General features: G+C 43.3%; 1 protein-coding gene across 5 annotated transcripts in view; it reads left to right on the top strand.

The window, feature by feature from the left end:
- The window catches only part of LOC146180432 (receptor-type tyrosine-protein phosphatase T-like), a 680195-nt gene that overhangs the window by 347648 nt on the left and 313356 nt on the right, over nucleotides 1-19191 (top strand). For all 5 annotated transcript variants that reach the window (XM_084576027.1, XM_084576026.1, XM_084576025.1 and 2 more), the window contains 2 exons: nucleotides 14711-14894; nucleotides 14955-15025. In XM_084576027.1, coding sequence (XP_084432153.1) covers nucleotides 14711-14894; nucleotides 14955-15025 — 255 coding nt within the window. The remainder of the gene's footprint in view (nucleotides 1-14710; nucleotides 14895-14954; nucleotides 15026-19191) is intronic.

The raw sequence follows: 19191 nt of genomic DNA, 5'->3' as shown, positions 1-19191 counted from the left end.
GTTATCACCAGCGGTGCGGATTAGCGGGCCATCCCAAGTTGTCGCTTTCTTGAGCTGGGCGGCGAATGTTCCATTGATAACAGAATAGTCGGCTCCGGTGTCAACCAAGGCGGTTAGCGTACGACCGTCGACAGCAACTGCAAGGTCGCTTGTTCGCGTTATCGCATTGCACGTGGGCTTTGGTGTCCGATCTCGGCTCCGTCGTTTATTCAGGTCACGGCAGCGGCAACCTTTATACTTCGCTGGGCAGCGGTGTCGGCTTGCACTGTGGTGGTATTGTCGTGGATGTCGTCGTTTGGAGCGGTGGTGAAATGGCTGTGTCGTCATCAGTTGCCGTCGGCGGCAGAGGATCTTCGTATTTTCGCCGTTGAGAAACCTCACTTCCAAAGGTTGCTGCTTTTAGTTTTCCTACGGGCGCCAGTGGACCTTCCTCACATACTGTTATCATAGTTGCGACCTGATGATGCAAATCAACGGCCGTGCGGCGATGGAGAGTGGTACCGACGGCTCGGTGAGTCTGCCCTGCACAAGTAGTGTTCGATTTCTTGTTGTCGTTCACCAGGACGGGGTCAAGGGGCGTCGATGGCAAAGCCGCGCCGGCCAATGCGTCTGTATGGGCAGTGGCGTAGGATGTGGCCGGCCTAACCGCAGTGGAAACACAGTGGACAATTGCTTGCCGTCCTCCAGGCATCGCAATGCCTGGGGCTTGAAGGTCATTTCTGGCTACTCGCGGATGTCTTCTTCTGTGCCTCCTTCTTTCCTGGACCTCTTCATCTTTTTGTGCTATTCTTCTCTCGTTTTGTTTTGTTTCTTTTGTGCTTTTTGCATTTCATAGATCTGCTTGTAGCAAAAAGGTAGTTGTGTTCTTTATTTACTTTTATATCTTTACGGTATTGTATATATTTTTTAAATCCATGTCTTCCTCTAAATTAGTTTTTTTTTTTTGGGGCGTTTATCTCCTTTTTTATCTTAAATTGAATTAAGCCCGGCAAGGCTTTGCTGGTCCGTGGTCCCTCTCTCGTTCTTCTATAATTTTTGTCATATTCTGAAAGGACCAATAAAAAAACATCGTGCGTAGGCTTGGTGCGCGGTGGCCAATGGGCGGCTTTCGAGAACGGGATGGTAGCGGCGAGAGCTTTGAAGTTCCCGACGGAGTGCAGGACGACGTAGTGCGGCAGCATAGTTCAACGATGCTGCTTCTTGCAATGAAACCATCGGAGCCCCTGCTTCAGGATCGCCCAGTGCCTGTTGGACATTCTCACGGATAACGTTTGTGAGCGATGCAACCTTCGGCCGCGTTGGCGATGGGAGGAGTCGGCGCAGCGTTCTCAGCAAACTGCGACGCCGCCGCGCGCAGTTTGCTGAGAACGCTTGAAAAGGCCGGTATTACTGTCGAGTTCGGTAATCTAGAGTTCGGTAATATTGGGAATGCTTCTTTTTAGAATTTACCCACATATTGAGGTGGGTCTCTCACGAGGCATGTGAAAAGGATTTCTTTTACTCCTCGCATTAAACAATTCACTTTCTGTATGTATGCATGTATGCACGGACGGACGGACGGACGGACAGATGTGTTTATTTGAGTGTGCTTCAACAGCCAAGGGGCCTAAAGGAACGCACACTAGGTCAGATACATCATAAAGACCACTTAAAAACATTTAAAACCAGGCATAAAAACAACAATTAAGCAAATATGTCCGTGTCAATAAACGTTTTGTTATACAGGATTTGTAAACGAGTCATGGACAGTTGGCCTAGAAATCTGGATAAAATGCGTCAAAACATTTTGCGGCCTTTGCGTGCGGCACACGAAAATTCAGCGACATCAGTAAGGTCCCCCAGTTAATGAAACAGCGCACAACTTTTTGCAGAAACTGCATGTCACGTATGAGTCGCCTGTCGCCAGGAGTACACATATTGAGGTCTGCCAAGAGAGAATCGTAGTCGTAGAAACGACGCGTTCAATATATCTATCGTAAAATATGCATATTAACTTACGCTGGACATTTTCAATTTTTGTGCAATAGGTGGCAGATACGTTATTCCAGGCTACTGACGCGAACTCAAGACGCGGTCTCACAAGGGCACAGTATAGATTGCGTAGACATTCGTACCGTTGAAAATTTTTTGTTAGTCTAGAGATAAGACCAATAGGTCTCAATGCGCGTAACACAATTGAATTTACATGCAATCTAAAATCAAGCCTTGAATCAACAACTACACCGAGGTCTCGTACATGCATGGGCCACACGAGACATCTGACCCGCCAAAAGTGTGTAACCAAACACAACTGCGTTGCGTTTCCTAGTTAGAGATAGTACGGAAGTCTTCCTAATATTCAACTTTAAGCGATTCAACAAACACCATTTCTCGACGTTGTTATTGTCAGCTTGCAATTGGGGGTAGTCCTCAATATCTCCAATATAAAGCAATAATTTGAAATAATCTGCGTAGAGCAAAATTCTCGAGTTCTTGACATGTAACGGCAAATCATTAGCAAACAATAAAAACAACAGCGGTCCTAAGCTGGAGCCTTGAGGCACTCGTGAAGATGATAGAAATTTGTTGGACACACAGCCGGAAAATCGGACCATGTTACGATGGCTGTCAAGGTAGTTTTCGAGCCAGCTACAGTACATAGGGCAAAGTCCGTATTTTTCCATCTTCATCAGAAGCACCTCATGGGAAACCGTATCGAAAGCTTTAGTCATGTCAAAGTAGATTGCATCTACCTGACCGCGATTAAATTCATGTGGGCCAGTATAATCAAGAAAGCTGCAGAATTTCGTTTCCACAGATCGACCTTTTAAAAAACCGTGCTGCAGAATTGAGCCCATGCGTTCGTACATAACCATTGCAAAAACTTTCGCAAAAGAACAAATCAGTGACACAGGTCGAACGTCGTTGACATCACAAGCGTTGCCAGACTTGAACAAAGGAACTATTGACAATTTCCAAGGACAAGGAAAAACACAAGTTTGCAAAGATAAGTTGAACAAATGCGCTTAAACAGGGGCAAAAATGTCAGCGCATCCTTTTGATTACGAAGCTGGGAATTTCATCAACTGTTGAAAGTTTCGGCGTAAGTTTCAGAATCGCCGAAAGAACCTCATGCTCGGTAACATTATCATAAGCCAAACAGTCAGCGCTGTGTTCAAAAGTGATAATAGCAGTTGTGTTATGATGGCGCACAAAACAACAGCTGAAGGGATCAGCAAAAGCTTGGTACACTTCTTGAGGTTTAAAACAGATACCATCGCGCGTCTTTATCACAGCAGCACTAACCTTATCATTTCGTTGCTTGCGCACAAATTTCCAAAAACTGTTGGTTCCTTTTTAATGTTCTGATCAAGAAATTTGTGGTACTCGGCTTCATCACGTGCAATCAGTTTTTTCACAATTTTTCTGCACAATGAATACCTTTGGTACCAATATTCACTTTCTGATTTCACGTAAAGTTTATGATACTTCTCTTTTTTCTTCAAGTAATGTTTCAAATCGCGCGAAAACCAGCAAGGAAATCTAAACTTCTTCAATTTACGGCATCGTATACCTGAAGAGGACACGCTGTCGGGCTAGTTGGTTTTCTATAGTTATAGCAGCGCGTAGCCGAACAAGGACGAAGACGGAGGAACACGTAAGACGCAGACTGTGGTATACCTTTTGTCATTATACCCTGTACAACTGATGTAAGTAGCTCAACGCCTGTGATTAAATCCTTAATCTCAAGCAATTCTGACCAGTCGTAAGCCTGAAGATCATTGTACAGCCTAAGGTAATTGCCATACGCGTATCTAAATTTTTCTGGCACCATCTCACGCACTGGACGAAAAGACAAAGAACGACAAGGTAAACGGGCAATGATATTTGTCTACCAGAACAAGAGGATCGTGCACCGCTTGCACGCCAAAAAGAGGCACCTTAGATAGATTTAGGTCTAAAATGTTTCCAGCACATTTCTTCACTGCATTGAGGAGCAAAGTAGACTTGCCTGAGTTTCGCAGCGTCGTTCCAGCTTTGGAGTCCATCCATTCTTCCGCATCTTCAGTGGGCAGTGCTGTTGACTGAAAACAGGTATTAATAACAAACACATAATCGATACGCGCGCTAGATTCACAGTGACAAGGTCTTGTGCCAGTTTAAAAAGAACAAAGATTCGAATGATTTGTGGCAATACTTATTGGCAAGGAAACCTGCTCGCAGCTCTCGCCTCTCCGGTAAACCTCGATAACACACTACCAAAGGGCCAGACAAAACCGTCATAACTAACGTAATCAGCTCCGATATCAGCGACCATTTACCTATCATTTTATTTTAGAGTCAATATTCGTCATATGAGACATGCACAATGCCGCAACTGACGCGCCGTGAGAATTCTAATCGCACGGTAGAAACATTTACACAAAACATTTTATCTGAAGATTGGAGTGCTGTTTATTCCTTCACAGATGCCGATAAATCATGCGAAGTATTTTCAAACATTTTCAGAAAGCACTACTACCCATGTTTCCCAATAAGAACACAACGGGAACATAAAAAGTCACGTAAGCCTTGGCTTACTGGGGAACTCCTAAAACTCATTCGGGTAAAAAATAGAATGTATCAAACATTCATACACAGTCTGGACGAGAAGATGATGCATGAATTTAGAGCATTTAGGAACAAATTAAATAGCTCCATAAAGAAGTCTAGAGAAAATTATTACAAACAAATGTTTCAGACATGTGGACATTGTAAAAGCAACGTAATGTGGAAAAACCTAAATAAGGCTCTCGATAGGCAAATGGCACTTAGCAGCAATACCTGTGTTGTAATTAATGGCATTGAAGTTGCAGGGACGAGCCTTGTAAACAAAACGATTTCTTTGTCGAAATAGGTAGTTCTAAACCTTCTCCAGAAGCAGCACTGTGCATCTTGCCTTTGCCACAATCAATTTTTTAACGCGAGAGCGTTAAGGAGCTCGTGTCGCAGGAAAGCCGGTGTCGTCGGCGTCGGCGGCGTTGGCCGTGAGCGATAAATCCCGGCATGCACTTCATAAATAAAAAGCAACTTCCAAGATGGGCTGGGTGGGAATCGAACCAGTGTGAGACGGAGACGCTACCACTCAGCCACAAGTTTTTTTTTATTTTTTATTGCCGACTTTGACATTTGAAAGTGAAATCAGAAATACAGTGCACAAAACGCGTAAGCCAGGCTTCGGCAATCAAGGATTAAAATTCTCTCAGCGACACCAAAACATCAAGCAAGGTAATCCATTCTGGTGGATCAGGGAGTGCTCGGTAACACTTTCTTAGTGAAACGACACTTTCAACAAAATGCTCGCGAACAGGACGCACGACAAGATCAGCATGTTCAAATTGCATCCTCGTTTTCCATATTGAGTGCAGGCCCAGAAGCATAATCAAATCATATGGTATATCCTGTGATGTTTCTATCGGCAAGAACCTTATTCCATATGGATGGAGTGGTAACTGTTTCTTAAGCGCGCGCTGTAAAACATCCCAGTGAAATATTGGGTCCCAGCAGTCAAGAAAAACATTTATTTATGCGCCAGGTTGTATCGCGCTTTAATTATCTACGCGGCCAAAACAATCCATTTCTCCGGACAGTGATTCAAGTCAGGCTCAGCAGACTCCTTCTAGGGTTCGTGGTGTCGTCATGTCAAAATATGTGCGGTGCCGTGACTGGATATCTGCGTGAAGTTATGCTTGCTTATAGGTTGTTAAATGTGCGTTTCTCTCATGAATATCTGTGCAATGTCACCAAGAAGAAACTCTATAGAGACCTCACTGACATCATGCTTCCCCAGCCATTGTACCGTTTGCCATACCGTGGAGTGCCCGGACAAGACGTCCTTAAAAGAGTTAAAAGAATGCCGGTAATATCCTCAGTCAAAACTTTTTTCTTTAAATTGCACACTAACACGCTACCCGTTAAGAAATGGCTTCATAGCAAAGGCATCTTCGTACCCTGGACTACCAATTGTTTTTTATGCAAAAAACCTAAAACCACTCAGCCACGAGTTCGGTGCTTGAAAGCGGTACAAAAGCGCTTCGAGTGAATGCGGTGTTGCCTTAGAAACTTGCCGTAAAGTGTTATACTGCGGTGTATATCGGTAATTATGAGCATGTTACTTACAGAAGTCGCAGTTACACGAGTAGCGAAGTACGTTTCCGCTACATTTCTTCTGCGCTCTGCGCACATGCAGAGCCATCTTGCGGCAAACACAAAAGAACCCCTCCTCGCAAATGTGCGGCGCTGCCCCGACACGTGGCGCGCCACTCGCCTCTGACGTTATCGCGTTCCACTCTTGAAGGCGAAGCTTAAGCGTCCTCCAAATTTTTTCCACCCTACGAGTGTCTCGGAAGTTACTTCACTTTTACAAGCAATTAAAAATAGCTACAGCCGCGATGCAAATGACATAGATGTCAGGCCGGTTAAATACGTACTTGACATAATAGCTCCTATTTTAACACCATATTTATAACTGCTCACTTTCCACAGGTGCTTTCCCAAACAGTATGAAAACGGCAAGGTTAAATGCTATCCATAAGCACGGCGACAAAAATGCTCTTGGCAATTATCGGCCAGTTTTATTACTGCCTATTTTTTCTACGGGCCTTGAGAAGGGGGTTAAAATATTGACAAATTTTCCCAGAAACATGAACTCATCACTAGGCATCAGTTTGCCTTTAGGAAAAACCGTACAACAGAAACAGCCTTGCTGGTACAAAAAGAAATAATACCAGAATTTCGAGAATAAATTACAGGTTCTCGGACTGTATCTAGACTTTAGTAAAGCCTTTGATTGCGTGAATCATTTAATTTCACTAGATAAACTTGAAAGATATGGCTTCGGAGGAACGGCTCAACAACTGATGCAGCCTTATCTTGAAGGTTGGTTCCAATTCACTGAAATAAATAACAACAGGTCACGTTTGAGATGTATAGAATCGGGAGTTGCGCAAGGTAGCATTCTTGGGCCTATTTTGTTTCTTTACTACATTAATGACATTGTAAAAATAAACGATAGTTGCCGTTTTGTTATATACGCAGATTATATAAGAACATGACGGAAATAGAAATAAAAGCAAGTGCGTTTTTTGTAAACTGAAAGCTTGATGGGAAAACAATTCGCTTATTTTAAATGAAGCGAAAACGGAATGCATGGTATTTCGTTCCCGCGGCTCATTAGTTGATGTAGCGAAAACACTCGTTTTAGGCCAGTATATAATCAGTATGTAATTTGTACAGAAAAATGCGCCAAATCACTTGGAGTGATCTTCCAAGAACACCTGTCGTGGAATGATCATGTCAAATACTTTTCATCAAAATTAAGAAGGGCACCGGGACTGATAAACCGTTGTCGCTATTTTCTTCCAGCTATAGTAAACCACATGATCTACTACGCTCTTTTTCATTCCCATCTGTGTTATTGTGCTTTAGTTTGGGGCAACACCACTGCAACAAATATACATAGAATTTCCGTCGTCCAAAAAGGAGCTGTCCGCGCAGTTGGAAATGTGCCAGCCTTGGAACACACAGCACCACTCTTTGGTACACACAGGATCATTAGGGAGCAAGATATATATACGCATAAATTACTTTGCACCTATAAATGGCCCATTAAAGGTACCTTAGTCATATTTTTAGATTTAGCCCAACTAACAAAATCTTCCAGTGACTATTTTTTTTTCGTAATCCATCAACTTGGCTAGTTCCGTCAACACGAACTAATTATGGTAAAATGATGACTCAACGTATGTTACCAACACTACTAAATCAGTACGATGCGCTTCAGATTGACATTTCACAACTGTCGCAAAAGGGTACTGCTGTACTGTTTATAATTGTGGTGTAATATACTATATGTGTCCTAGTAATTGGAGTCTGATCATGCACACCTTTTTACTTATGTATTTTGCATGCTCATTTTTCTGTATTATGTATAAATATATTATGCATAATTAAAGTAGTCAGATTAAGTATAAACGTAAATAGTGCACTGTTCGTTAATGCTGATGGGTGACTGGAGCTCCGTCAAGGTGAAATAAAAGCAGCTTTTTCTCCTGTCACCATTTTTTGCTGTACATTGTATGCGAAAATAAACTCATTCATTAATTGATGCCGTCCTTCAGTACAGCATAATCCCCAAATGCCACCTAACATCACTAAGCACTATGATATCCCATTTCGTACCCTCTATACTCCGTTTCATACATCAAGTGCAACACTGCCAAAGCTACAGCTCTTGTTTGCGCTCTCCGCATCCGCGATGAAAAATAGTGCCATGCTTTTGACGAGAGGAAATAATAGCTATTTTGTCTGCAAGCCTAATACCTCTTACATTTGCCATCAACTTCAGTTTAGTTCAGTTCAGTTCACTTTATTTTTTCCTTTCAAGTGAAAGTGGAAGACGAGGCAAAAGGCGTGTAACCTGACAAGGCCTCGTCTCCCATGTGCAGCTCGCAACAGGCAACACGTTACGATGCATACAAAGGGAAATGTCCTGACTAACAATACAGCAAATTAAAAAAAATAGATATACAAGATACATATCAACACACAATGCAGTTTACAGTATAACGCCACTTTGGAGCGAAGCAAACACATAGAGAATATGTGACAGCGCGAAGATGAAAAGAAAAATGCTATAAAAATATGGATCTGTATTTGACAGGAAATAACATGACGACATAGACTGTAAGGGAAAAAACATCATCAAGAAAAACGAAAACTGATCATTTGGATTCAGATAGGTGCACCTATATTCAATAACTATATTCTGTGGTCTTTAGGAATGCTTTATATGCTGATTTGAAGGAATTAATAGGTAACGTAAGATGAATCCTGTGTTCATGAAAGTTTAGTAATTTTACTGCTTGATATTCAAGATCCTGTTTGCCATAATTGGTTCTGGCTTTTTTTGTTTTATGTGCAAGGGTTCGAAAGCTATAATGTGAAGATATATCTGTGTACCTTTTGTGCAGCTCTCTCTTATGAATGATTTGCATCAGTTTAAAGTAATATACCTTGTTAGCTGGTAATACATCATATTTTAGGAAGAGTGGCTGGGTTGGCAAGTCACTTATTTTACATTTGTAGTTTTCAAATAGACGTAGAATGCTCTTCTGCAGTACATGCAGCCTATCGTAATTTCCTTTCGTCGTGGTACCCCAGACTAATATTGCATTAAGTAGACGCGAGTAAAATAATGTGTAATACAAAGTTTTTTTAAGCCAGAGAGGGATAAGAGGAGCTATACGGCTAATACAACCTGCGGCACGGGAAAGATCGGTTAGAAGGTGATTACTATGCGGAGTCCAGGATAAATCTTCGTTAAACCAGACACCTAAAAATTTTTGTGTAGACACCTGATCAATATATTCCATTCTGTATTTAAGTGTAATGTTTTCTTTAGAAACTTTGTTAACTGGTTTGAATAGTATAAACTTTGTTTTGTGTGTGTTCAGCTGCAAACTATTGTTCTCGAGCCAGATAGACAGCTGGGATAGGTAAAGATTGGCTTCCTTTTCGATCCCCTGCCCATTTTCGCCCGTGAAAAATATACTAGTGTCATCAGCAAAGATGGTTATTTCAGGTGTGTGTTTAACCTCAGTTATATCATTTATATACAACAAAAATAGTGTGGGACCTAGTATGGAACCTTGGGGCACTCCAAGTTTTATTTCTAGATTTTCCGAGTGCTCTCCATTGAGATTTACGAATTGGTATCTGTATGATAAATAGCTTTTAATGAGGTCTGATGCAACGCCTCGAATTCCATACCTGTGGAGCTTATAAAGCAAAGTTTCATGGTTAACTGAATCGAAGGCCTTTCTTTAATCAAGAAAGATTCACAGAGTATACATTCTTGTTTCAATATTTTTATAATTAATGATTTCGCTTTAAGCAGGGCCTCTTCGGGCGTCTTGTTCTTTTGAAACCCGAATTGAAAGGGTGAGATTATCTTGTGTTTCTGGATGAACCCAGTCAAACGATTATTTATAGCCTTTCGTATACCTTTGAAAATACCGGTAAGACTGAAATTGGTCTGTAATTTGTGAACTCATTTCGCGTTCCTCCTTTGTGTATAGGTACCACTTTAGCTATTTTAAGCTGATCTGGAAATATGCCAGTTGAAATAGATACATTTATTAAATGTGACAATACAGGGCTAATCTCAGACGAAACATACTTCACGGTCGAGGCTTGTATGTCATCATAACCACTTGCCGCATTTTGGCTTTAACTGCTGTATTAGATTTTCAGTTTCCGCTGGCGTAACAGCACTTAGTACTATAGACTTAATTTGTGAACATACATTGCTTCTGTTGTCGGCTGGGTGTTGGGGGCGCATTGCTGTATTGATAAAGTACTTATTCATTTCATCTGCTAACTGTTTGCCGCTGTATACATTCCTGTTTAAAAACATTTGTTGCAATGGGGGGGAATTTAGGTTTTTGCCGACGAGGGAGTTAACCTGTTTCCATATTTTTGCAGGATTACTTTTTATTTTCGAAAACATTCCTTCATAATATTTTAACTTCGATTTCTTTATATCAGCGTTTAATTTGTTTCGAAATTTCTTTTACTCCGCAAATAGGTTTACGTCTTGAGTAGCAAGAAATCTGTGGAACATTTTATTCTTACCTGTTATTCGTTTAAATAATGCGTTATCTATCCATGGTTTCTTTATTTTCTTTTTGCGCTTTTTTTGATCTTTGTAGTGGAAACGCAGAGTCATAGCAATTCATGAATATATTTAAGAACGCTTCGTATGCTTTATCTGCTTCAATCTCTAAGTATACTGGACACCAATCCACTTGTTGAATTAGAGCTTTAAATGTGTTGAGTGACAGCTCATTGATATTTCTATGCTGGAAATAATTGCCATTATTTGTCTTTTGTGACAGGGGATGCGTGACGTAAAAGAGAGGTAGATGATCACTAATATCGGACGAAAGTGTGCCACAAATGAACTCTGAGGCAACATGGTTCGTTACACAAACATCAATGGATGTAGAGCAGCTGGGAGTAATTCGAGTTGGTTCGGTTACAGTATTTACACAACCGTACGATGCAATAAGATTATTAAAATCACGTGAATGAGTGTCACCAGAAATTGTATTGATGTTGATATCACCCATGATAAAGAATGGCTTTTGACAAGATTTACAGTATTCGAGCGCCTTCTCAAACTTTTCCAAAAAACGTCGCTTATAACCGGTTGGTGGTCTGTACAAAACAACAAGTATAAATTTATTTGTATCAATCCCTAAGAACTCAACGTCAGGATTTGAATCCGTAATGTCATCAATTACCTCACTTGCGTACTGGTGCCGCAAGTAAATGGCGACACCGCCACCTTTTCCGTTTCGATCCAACCTTATGCACGAGTAATTACAGATTTGTGGGGAAGAATCGGTTCTATCTAACCAGGTCTCACAAAACAACAATGCGTCAAAATTCCCCTCTAGTTCATCCAGATAAGTAATCAAGTCATCCTGTTTGTTCCGTATGCTTCTCAAATTCAAATAAAACAGAGAGAAGCATGGTTTAAAAAGGCTGACCCTTTCAGCAAGTGAAACACATTCTGTAGAGTCATCCATTGACACGTGCAGCATGAATTAACCAGTGCAGTTGATTGAACTGCGGTTACAGTCAGTGAATAAGGGCAATGTCCTTCTTCGTAGCAACATGAATGATATTGGACGATTCATCCTTGCGCGCAAAGATTTTGCCCCCGCTTGTCCAGACAAACTTCCGTTTGAACGGGGCAAAGCGTCTTTTACATTGAAGAGATCGCCGCGCAGTTTGCTGGTTCAAAGTTCAAAGTTCCCGGGTATCATATATAAGATACCGTGTGACGATTGTAGCTCTGTCTACATCGGCGAGACTGGAAATCTGCCCAGGCGACTAAAAGAGCACCGCAATGATGTCGCCAAGAGCCGGACAGCGTCAAACGCTGTGGCAGAGCATGCGCAAAAGGAAGGTCACGAAATTGCTTGGGATGACGTGGAAATCGTCGCTACCGAAAGAAACCTGTCAGCACGACTGCACCTGGAATCTTTGATTATCCAGTCAACGGCAAACACTATCAACAGAACAAAGGGAAACCTTCCCCCGGCTTACGCAAAATCATTACATCGCCTTTTTAAAGCTATTTAAGCGCCTCTTCTATCGCCCGGTTCTCCATTGTGAACAAGGAACCCATAGGGGTTCCGAAACGTCAACCATCTATTTTGACAAGTGGTCAGTGACCCTACAGAATAACTATGCTACTACCTGACCAGACGGCGTTCCGTCAAACTTTGGATTACGTCAACATTCGCCGGTGATGTAGCGGTAGATTAGGGCAGGGCTGATTACGGTGGTAGGGCTTCCAAATGTGGTGCGACAAAGGCCGTTGGAAGGGAGCAGACGGTACCGCATGCGTTGATCGTCGCCGATTTTCGGGTCCCTGAAGCACGAATTTAGCGTCTAAGCAGTGCTGTCACAATAACGAACGCCAGCAAGGTTAAAGTGTTTGCACGTGTGAGCCAAAGAGACTGAATTAGGAATGCACAAGGATCAAAATACGCGCGCGCGACTGAGCGACAGCGTGGTGGCAAGAGCACCTTTTTTTAGGGAGAAAGGATCGGATTCAGTGAATTTGTGTTATTTTTTTTATGTCGCTTTCGTTCGTGTCGCGTTTTCGCCGCCTCGCAACCTTGCAGCTGTGCCACTAGATGGCGCTGGCTGTGCCCTCCGCGCTGCGCATCTCTTTTTGAGAAAATGGTTCTTCGGTGCGCATTTTTGCTATACGATCCGCATTGCGAAGATGTCTAGGCATGCGAAGCAAGTTATTGCAAACGTGTATGCTCGGAATAGAGCCCGTTTCTGCAGGAACCACTCGGCCACAAAACGAGCGCGTAGTGATACGCCTCCTTTTTTTTTCTTGCGGACTACTTTCGTAGCTTTCGCTGACTTGCACCTGATGTATGAAACAGAGTATACTTCCTCTAACAGCACTGCTAAACTAGCTTCACTAGCTAGGCTTCTAGCGTTAAACGTTGCCAGGGTCAGTTTTCAATGGCGGCCTGTCCAGCGTAGCCAGAGATTTTTAGCACCCCCCGCTGCGTCACAGGTCTGATCGCCGCCGTGGTCAGTTGCTCCGCAGTCGCTGGCGACAGAGGGCTGGGGTTTTACAGGACTAATCATGGGAGGTTGTGGCCAATTGCAGCACCAGTGTGGCCAACTTTTGTTCTTGTGAGGGAGTGCGTTGCCGGAGGTGTTCTCCGGCATCAGGACACATTCCAAACCGGTTTATGCAGTTCCATCAACACGAGATTTTTTTTTTTTTTTATCCGGGGGAGAATTGCATGGAACGGGGATCGAACCCCGGTCTGGTTGGATTCAAGGCGAATGTTCTACCTATACGCCACCGCTGCAGCTCAGATGTCGTTCATTGCCGTCTAAATATTCCCATGCACCTAAACACATTGGGACCGCAATATGTTTATGCCAAGTCTACCGACTGGCATGCATAATCCTAATATCGAGATGTATATAATGGTTCTATGTTTTCTTAGCAATCCGTTGATTGGAGGCATTTTCATTTCAAAGAGCTGATTGTGAACTCAGAAATATGTATTTTGAAAGAGATGTTTTCATGAAGTGACAAGTGGGCTCGCATATGTCTCAGAGGAGTGGCGGAAGTTGTGGCCGGTGCCAGGCTCGCTGGAAGACCCGGTCGCGATGTAGGGGAAGCAGCGCCGGCATTGTTGCAGGAGAGGGCAAGGGGCTAAAATATGAACAACTCCAGATGCCGTCTTGGAAAGTAACCCAACCAGATGTCTCTTTCGACCCGCTGTTGATTGCTCCGGGTAGCTATCTCGTGATGAGCCCCTGTGTTTCAACGAAGTCAATCTGTCCTTATTAAAGATATGTTATTTATTTCTGTTATTTAATAATTTATTTATTAGGTTATTTAATAAAAACATACTTTTATTGATTTTCTTTCTGTCTCAGCAGATATGTTATCTGCTGAGACAGAAAGAAAATCAATAAAAGTATGTTTTTTCCGAGCTTATAATGAAAAAGATTTGTGTCAGTGCTCCGTCATATATCACAGCAGCAGTCTAGCTCCAACAACTTTGCGGGAAGGGTAGTATACGCTAATTCATTTTCTTTCGAAGCGAAGTTTCTACATTTATAGTAACACTATCACTGTTTTTTGTTTGCGTTTTGCGTTATGTGCCGGCTCAGCACGGGAACAATGATAGAGCTATAGGACGCACGTAGTTCGGTAAATATCAAGTTCTTTTCTTGAAAAATTTGACGTCTTTTGCGGCTCATGAAATTCATGTGCGTGCGACTTTAATGTCTGATATAAGGGTTGCACCCACATTAACTGAATTATGCGCTGAGGAGGAAAGCATGACAGCATTATTGTGTGATATCGTTACTTGAATACTTGATAAGCTTCAAGTATATCATGTGGTAGTTACCCTAGAAAAAGGCGCGAGGCATGATCCTTTAGATAGCGCCATTGCTACTCGATGTCTTCAACGCTTCAATGCAAGCATTGTTTTTGAAGGTCTTTCATAGAATATATTTTCATCTGCGATTGCCTGTAATGACGAGCCGACTTGCTGGCGAAGCTTAATGTTATGCCTTTAAACCTACGGTTGTTTCGGACTAATGCTGGGTCTTAATCACGATGTAGGTCGGAAACGAAACTTGGATCACCAAAAGCATTCGTGCTGACAGGTACAACCGAAGATACAGCATTCCAATCCAGCAGCTGCTAAGCGGAACAAGATACGTGGTCCGTGTGCTGGTCATCGAGAAGGATGGAAATTTCAGGGTACACGGAGCCAACGTTACCGAATTTCAAACGACCTGCGGTGGTAAGGCTGAATATAGATTTGAGATACCTGTTGTTTGACTCATTTATCTTTTGTTTTCAGTGCCTGCACGGCCACCTGAAAATATTCAAATTGACAACAGCAGCACAAACAAAATTGTGGTGAAATGGACGGTAAGTTATATTGTTAAGAATCCTTCTTGAGCAATTTTACACTGTACGCTTCGGACAACATGAGAGCCCGTGTGAATATCTCTTCTGCATGGTAGATTTATGGTTACCGCCGAGCTCGAAATCTGAAAGAGTAAGTTATATAAAGTGCGTGCAGCAGGTTCTCGGCATCAATACACGGTACACTCATACATTCAATCATGGACATTTTTCTCATTCATAAATTTTTATTTTAAACCCTGCAATCTGCACGTTAGTAGCGTCAGTACAGGCTGACATTACGTTCTTGTCATTACGGCTGCCACCAAGGCTGAGTAATGTCCAGACGAATCAATAAATAAAATGTGTTAACAGTCCTTTTTATAACAAGAGCCAAGGTTATAGTGTAAAATTGAAGCTCGGCGACATCGAACGTGAGCTAAGTTTTCAAATGTGCCGAAGTGTAAATGTGCTTTTTTCTTATAAAACAGCGCGAAGTGACGGGACTAAGAAGAAGGAAAAGACACACACGGCGCTGAACTTGCAACTCGCTTTATTGGAAAAAATCAGTCTGTCTCATAAAGGCAGACGTCAAGCATGCGCCCTATGAGAAATTCTCTTTTCATGTGATTAAAGCGAGTCATATCCGCACGTGCGATCATCGTCATTCCCACCTGTTTAACGAATATCAATTTCCTCATGAGATATAAGGCTAATAATTCCAGGCTGACACAACGGTTTCTCTTCCTCGTGATATGGTATGCCCTTTCCTGGTGACACCATCATTATGAACGAACAGGACTTCGGCATCGACGAGGAACGGAGTGCATTGACACTCTAGACAATGTTTAGTAAAATTTGCTAAACCTTTACCTAAAGAATTTGGTGCTCCGAAAGCCGTACATTGAGGCACCGGCCTATCTGGCCAATACATGTGTGGCCACATGACATAGGATTCTGGTATGCCACAGGAACTTCAGACTTTAGAACTCGTTTTTATGATTATATTACAACCCCTTTTCTTGCCAATTCCATCTTTCTACCTTTGTGCCGCTGCTCCAACTTTGCCGGCCTTATTCGGAGCCGAGAACACAACGTTTACACAACCTGCAATGGAGTACCTGAGCTGTGAGGCTATCGCTCGTTTTGTAAAACCAAGACTTTTTTAACGCCATTCTCATGCACCCAGTTACTATGCCGTTTTTTAGTAATTTCGAGTGACAATATTTGTAGTCCAGCCGGGGCTTTCTCGCTCCGAGGAGAATAGTGCTAGCACACATGGGATGTTTCAAAGGTCAGCCGTACGTCCAAATACTGCAGTATGTTATTAGTGCTATTCTGAGGACCAGTGCATAAATTTAGGTTCGGACACGTTTTTTACAAAACAATCGAAACATATGGTTTAAAAGAACTTTTAGACGGCCTAGATGGTTTTCAGCTTCAGACGGCATTCTTAGCGCAAAAAAAAAAAAACACACACACACACACGCACATGAGAGAAAAGGAGGGACACGGGACAAGCGCTACTACATCTGGTTTATTGCACTGAAAAGACCTGCAATCCGCCTTGCAATATATAGCAACGACCACACATGCGTAGATCAGCCAACCGAAACCGCTCAAGTAATCTCATTTCTGCCCCCAACAAAACGACAGGCGTGTCACTAACACACCCCTTCCCCCTCTTTCTTATATGAAATGCTTCAAGCAGTTCACGCGCCTTCTTATCTACGCTTCAGCCCAGAATCCGTATCTCGTTCAGCTGCTGCTCACACCCACTTCATCGAGCACAGTGCTCAGGCAGCCGAGTGCCCTTGTCAGAGCTCAAGGAGCGAAAATGTTGCGCCACGTGGTCGTTAACACATTTGCCTGTCTGGCCTATGTAAACCTTCCCGCAAGTCAACGTGATCTCATACACGACCCCCTTGCGGCATTCCACAAATCGTTTCTCATGCCTAACACCGCAGGCGGGCCTTCTGTCTACACGCATGACACGTGAGCAGAGTTTTGAAAGTTTCTGGGGAGCGGAGAACACGAAAGGTACACCATGTCTATTCGCCACCTTTTTGATGTTGTGGGATAACTTGTGGACATACGGCACCACCTCAGGTTTAACCGTAGTCCTACTCCGCTCTTCCAGCTTTCCTGACACGGCTTTTTTGTCGTTTTGACCAGACCTTCTATGACCGACGGGACGACCGCGGAAGGGGAAGCTTGCTGTATGCACCCGCTCGACCTGTCTCCTTAAACTCGAAGCCATGGCATGCGGGCACGACTTCACGAGTGCGGACTCTAGGCAAAGGCTAGCAACGGCCCTCTTAGCTGTTTTAGAATGGGCCGACTCATACGGAAGCGGAGCCTATTGTGCCCGCGGTGCGTATTCCCAACATACATGATTACCGCCGAAGTTAACCTTAATGTCTAAAAACTGCAACGAATCCTGTAAAGGGAGTTCGTGCGTATAAACCAACCCCTTACCATTATCACAAAAACAAGATAAAACACTGAGCACAGCACTTGTGTAGGCGATGCGAGCCTGTTTTCTTAAGACTGCTAAAAAATCATCAACATATCTGAAAGTTTTTAAAACCCCTGCCCATAAACATTCTGTTCCAGGTCGCGATCAATAAAAGCAAAAAATATATTACATAACACAAGGGCGAAGCAGGACCCTGTGCATATGCCTTGACGTTGACGATAAAATCGGTTGTCAAATGAAATGAAAGTGACCCCTAGATAAAACTCCAGCAGGCCTAAAAAACAATCCACAGATAAACCCGAAGAATTCTGAAAACGCGTAGCCCCGCTTTCCTCAATAGCATTTCTCACACAGCTGAACAGTTCTGCATGTGGCACCGAATACAACAAATCTTCCACATGTACTGAAAACAAGTAACCGACATCTGCCTTATTGTTAAGAAAACTAACAACATCGATCGAACTCTTTGTCAAGAAAGGGTCGTAGACACTAAGGGTGTGTAGGTGTTTTTTAAGAAACAAACTCAGGACATGCTGCCAGGTACCATTCCAACTGACCACAGACCGAAAAGGTACACTCGGCTTGTGTTTTGGCTGTGAAAACAAAAAAAAAAACCATAAGGAGTTACACCTGGTATCACCAATCGCGTTAGCCAACTTACCGAGTTCCAAGCTTTTGCACACTCCCACAGCATTTCATTAACTCTGGTCTCACTGGACTTCACAGGCACAAAGTTCTTGGAAATAGCTTCATCCCCCCTTTTTCGGTATTTCTCCCCCGTGACAACCACAAATCCACCTTCTTTGTCGGACAGTCTCAGTCTATTCTGCTGAAAATCAGAAACCACGCTGGCTGTGTAATCCGTGCGCTTTCTAGCAGAGTTGGAGCTCGTAGACTTCATCAAGGCATCCACCCCATCGAGAAGGCACCCTCTTCACTAGTCTTCCCTGCAATACGCCGGTTCGGCGCAATCATCTCATGTGCTACAACGCGCGGCTCAAAACTGAATTTAGGCCCTTTCTCCAGTACCTCGGTAACATCGTCAGGAACCTGCACGTCGCCTATCACCTTCAGCCCTTCTTTTTTCTGAGGCTCCTTGCCTTTCTTGGTCCTCCCAGACAGTAGCACGGAGTTAGGGTTTGGCGCCACCAAAGGTCTGTCAATCGGGCGGAAAGCTGATTGATCGAACGCAGCTTAATCTCAGCCAGCCAACCTGGCTCCAAGGCAAAACATAGGACTCGTAACATGTTTTCGCAGCGTCGCACCGGCCGCCAAAGTTCAGATTTCAAGCACATGCAAACACGCCTCTGCTCACGCTCTGCTCACGTGTCATGCGTGAGGACAGAAGTCCCCCCTGCGGTGTTAGGCATGAGAAACGATTTGTGGAATGCCGCAAGGGGGTCGTGTATGAGATCACGTTGACTTGCGGGCAGGTTTACATAGGGCAGACAGGCAAATGTGTTAACGACTGCGCGGCGCAACATTTTCGCTCCTTGAGCTCCGACAAGGGCGCTCGGCTGCCTGAGCACTGTGCTCGATGAAGTGGGTGTGAGCCGCGGCTGAACGAGATACGGATTCTGGGCAGAAGCGTAGATAAGGAAGCGCGTGAACTGCTTGAAGCATTTCATATAAGAAAGAGGGGGGAGGGGTGTGTTAGTGACACGTCTGTCGCTCTGTTGGGGGCAGAAATGCGATTTCTTGAGCGGTTTCG

This window comes from Amblyomma maculatum, chromosome 8 (assembly GCF_055883805.1).
Source record: "Amblyomma maculatum isolate TAMU_Amacu chromosome 8, ASM5588380v1, whole genome shotgun sequence".
Classification (NCBI taxonomy): domain Eukaryota; kingdom Metazoa; phylum Arthropoda; class Arachnida; order Ixodida; family Ixodidae; genus Amblyomma; species Amblyomma maculatum.
This window is presented reverse-complemented; position numbering and strand designations above follow the sequence as displayed.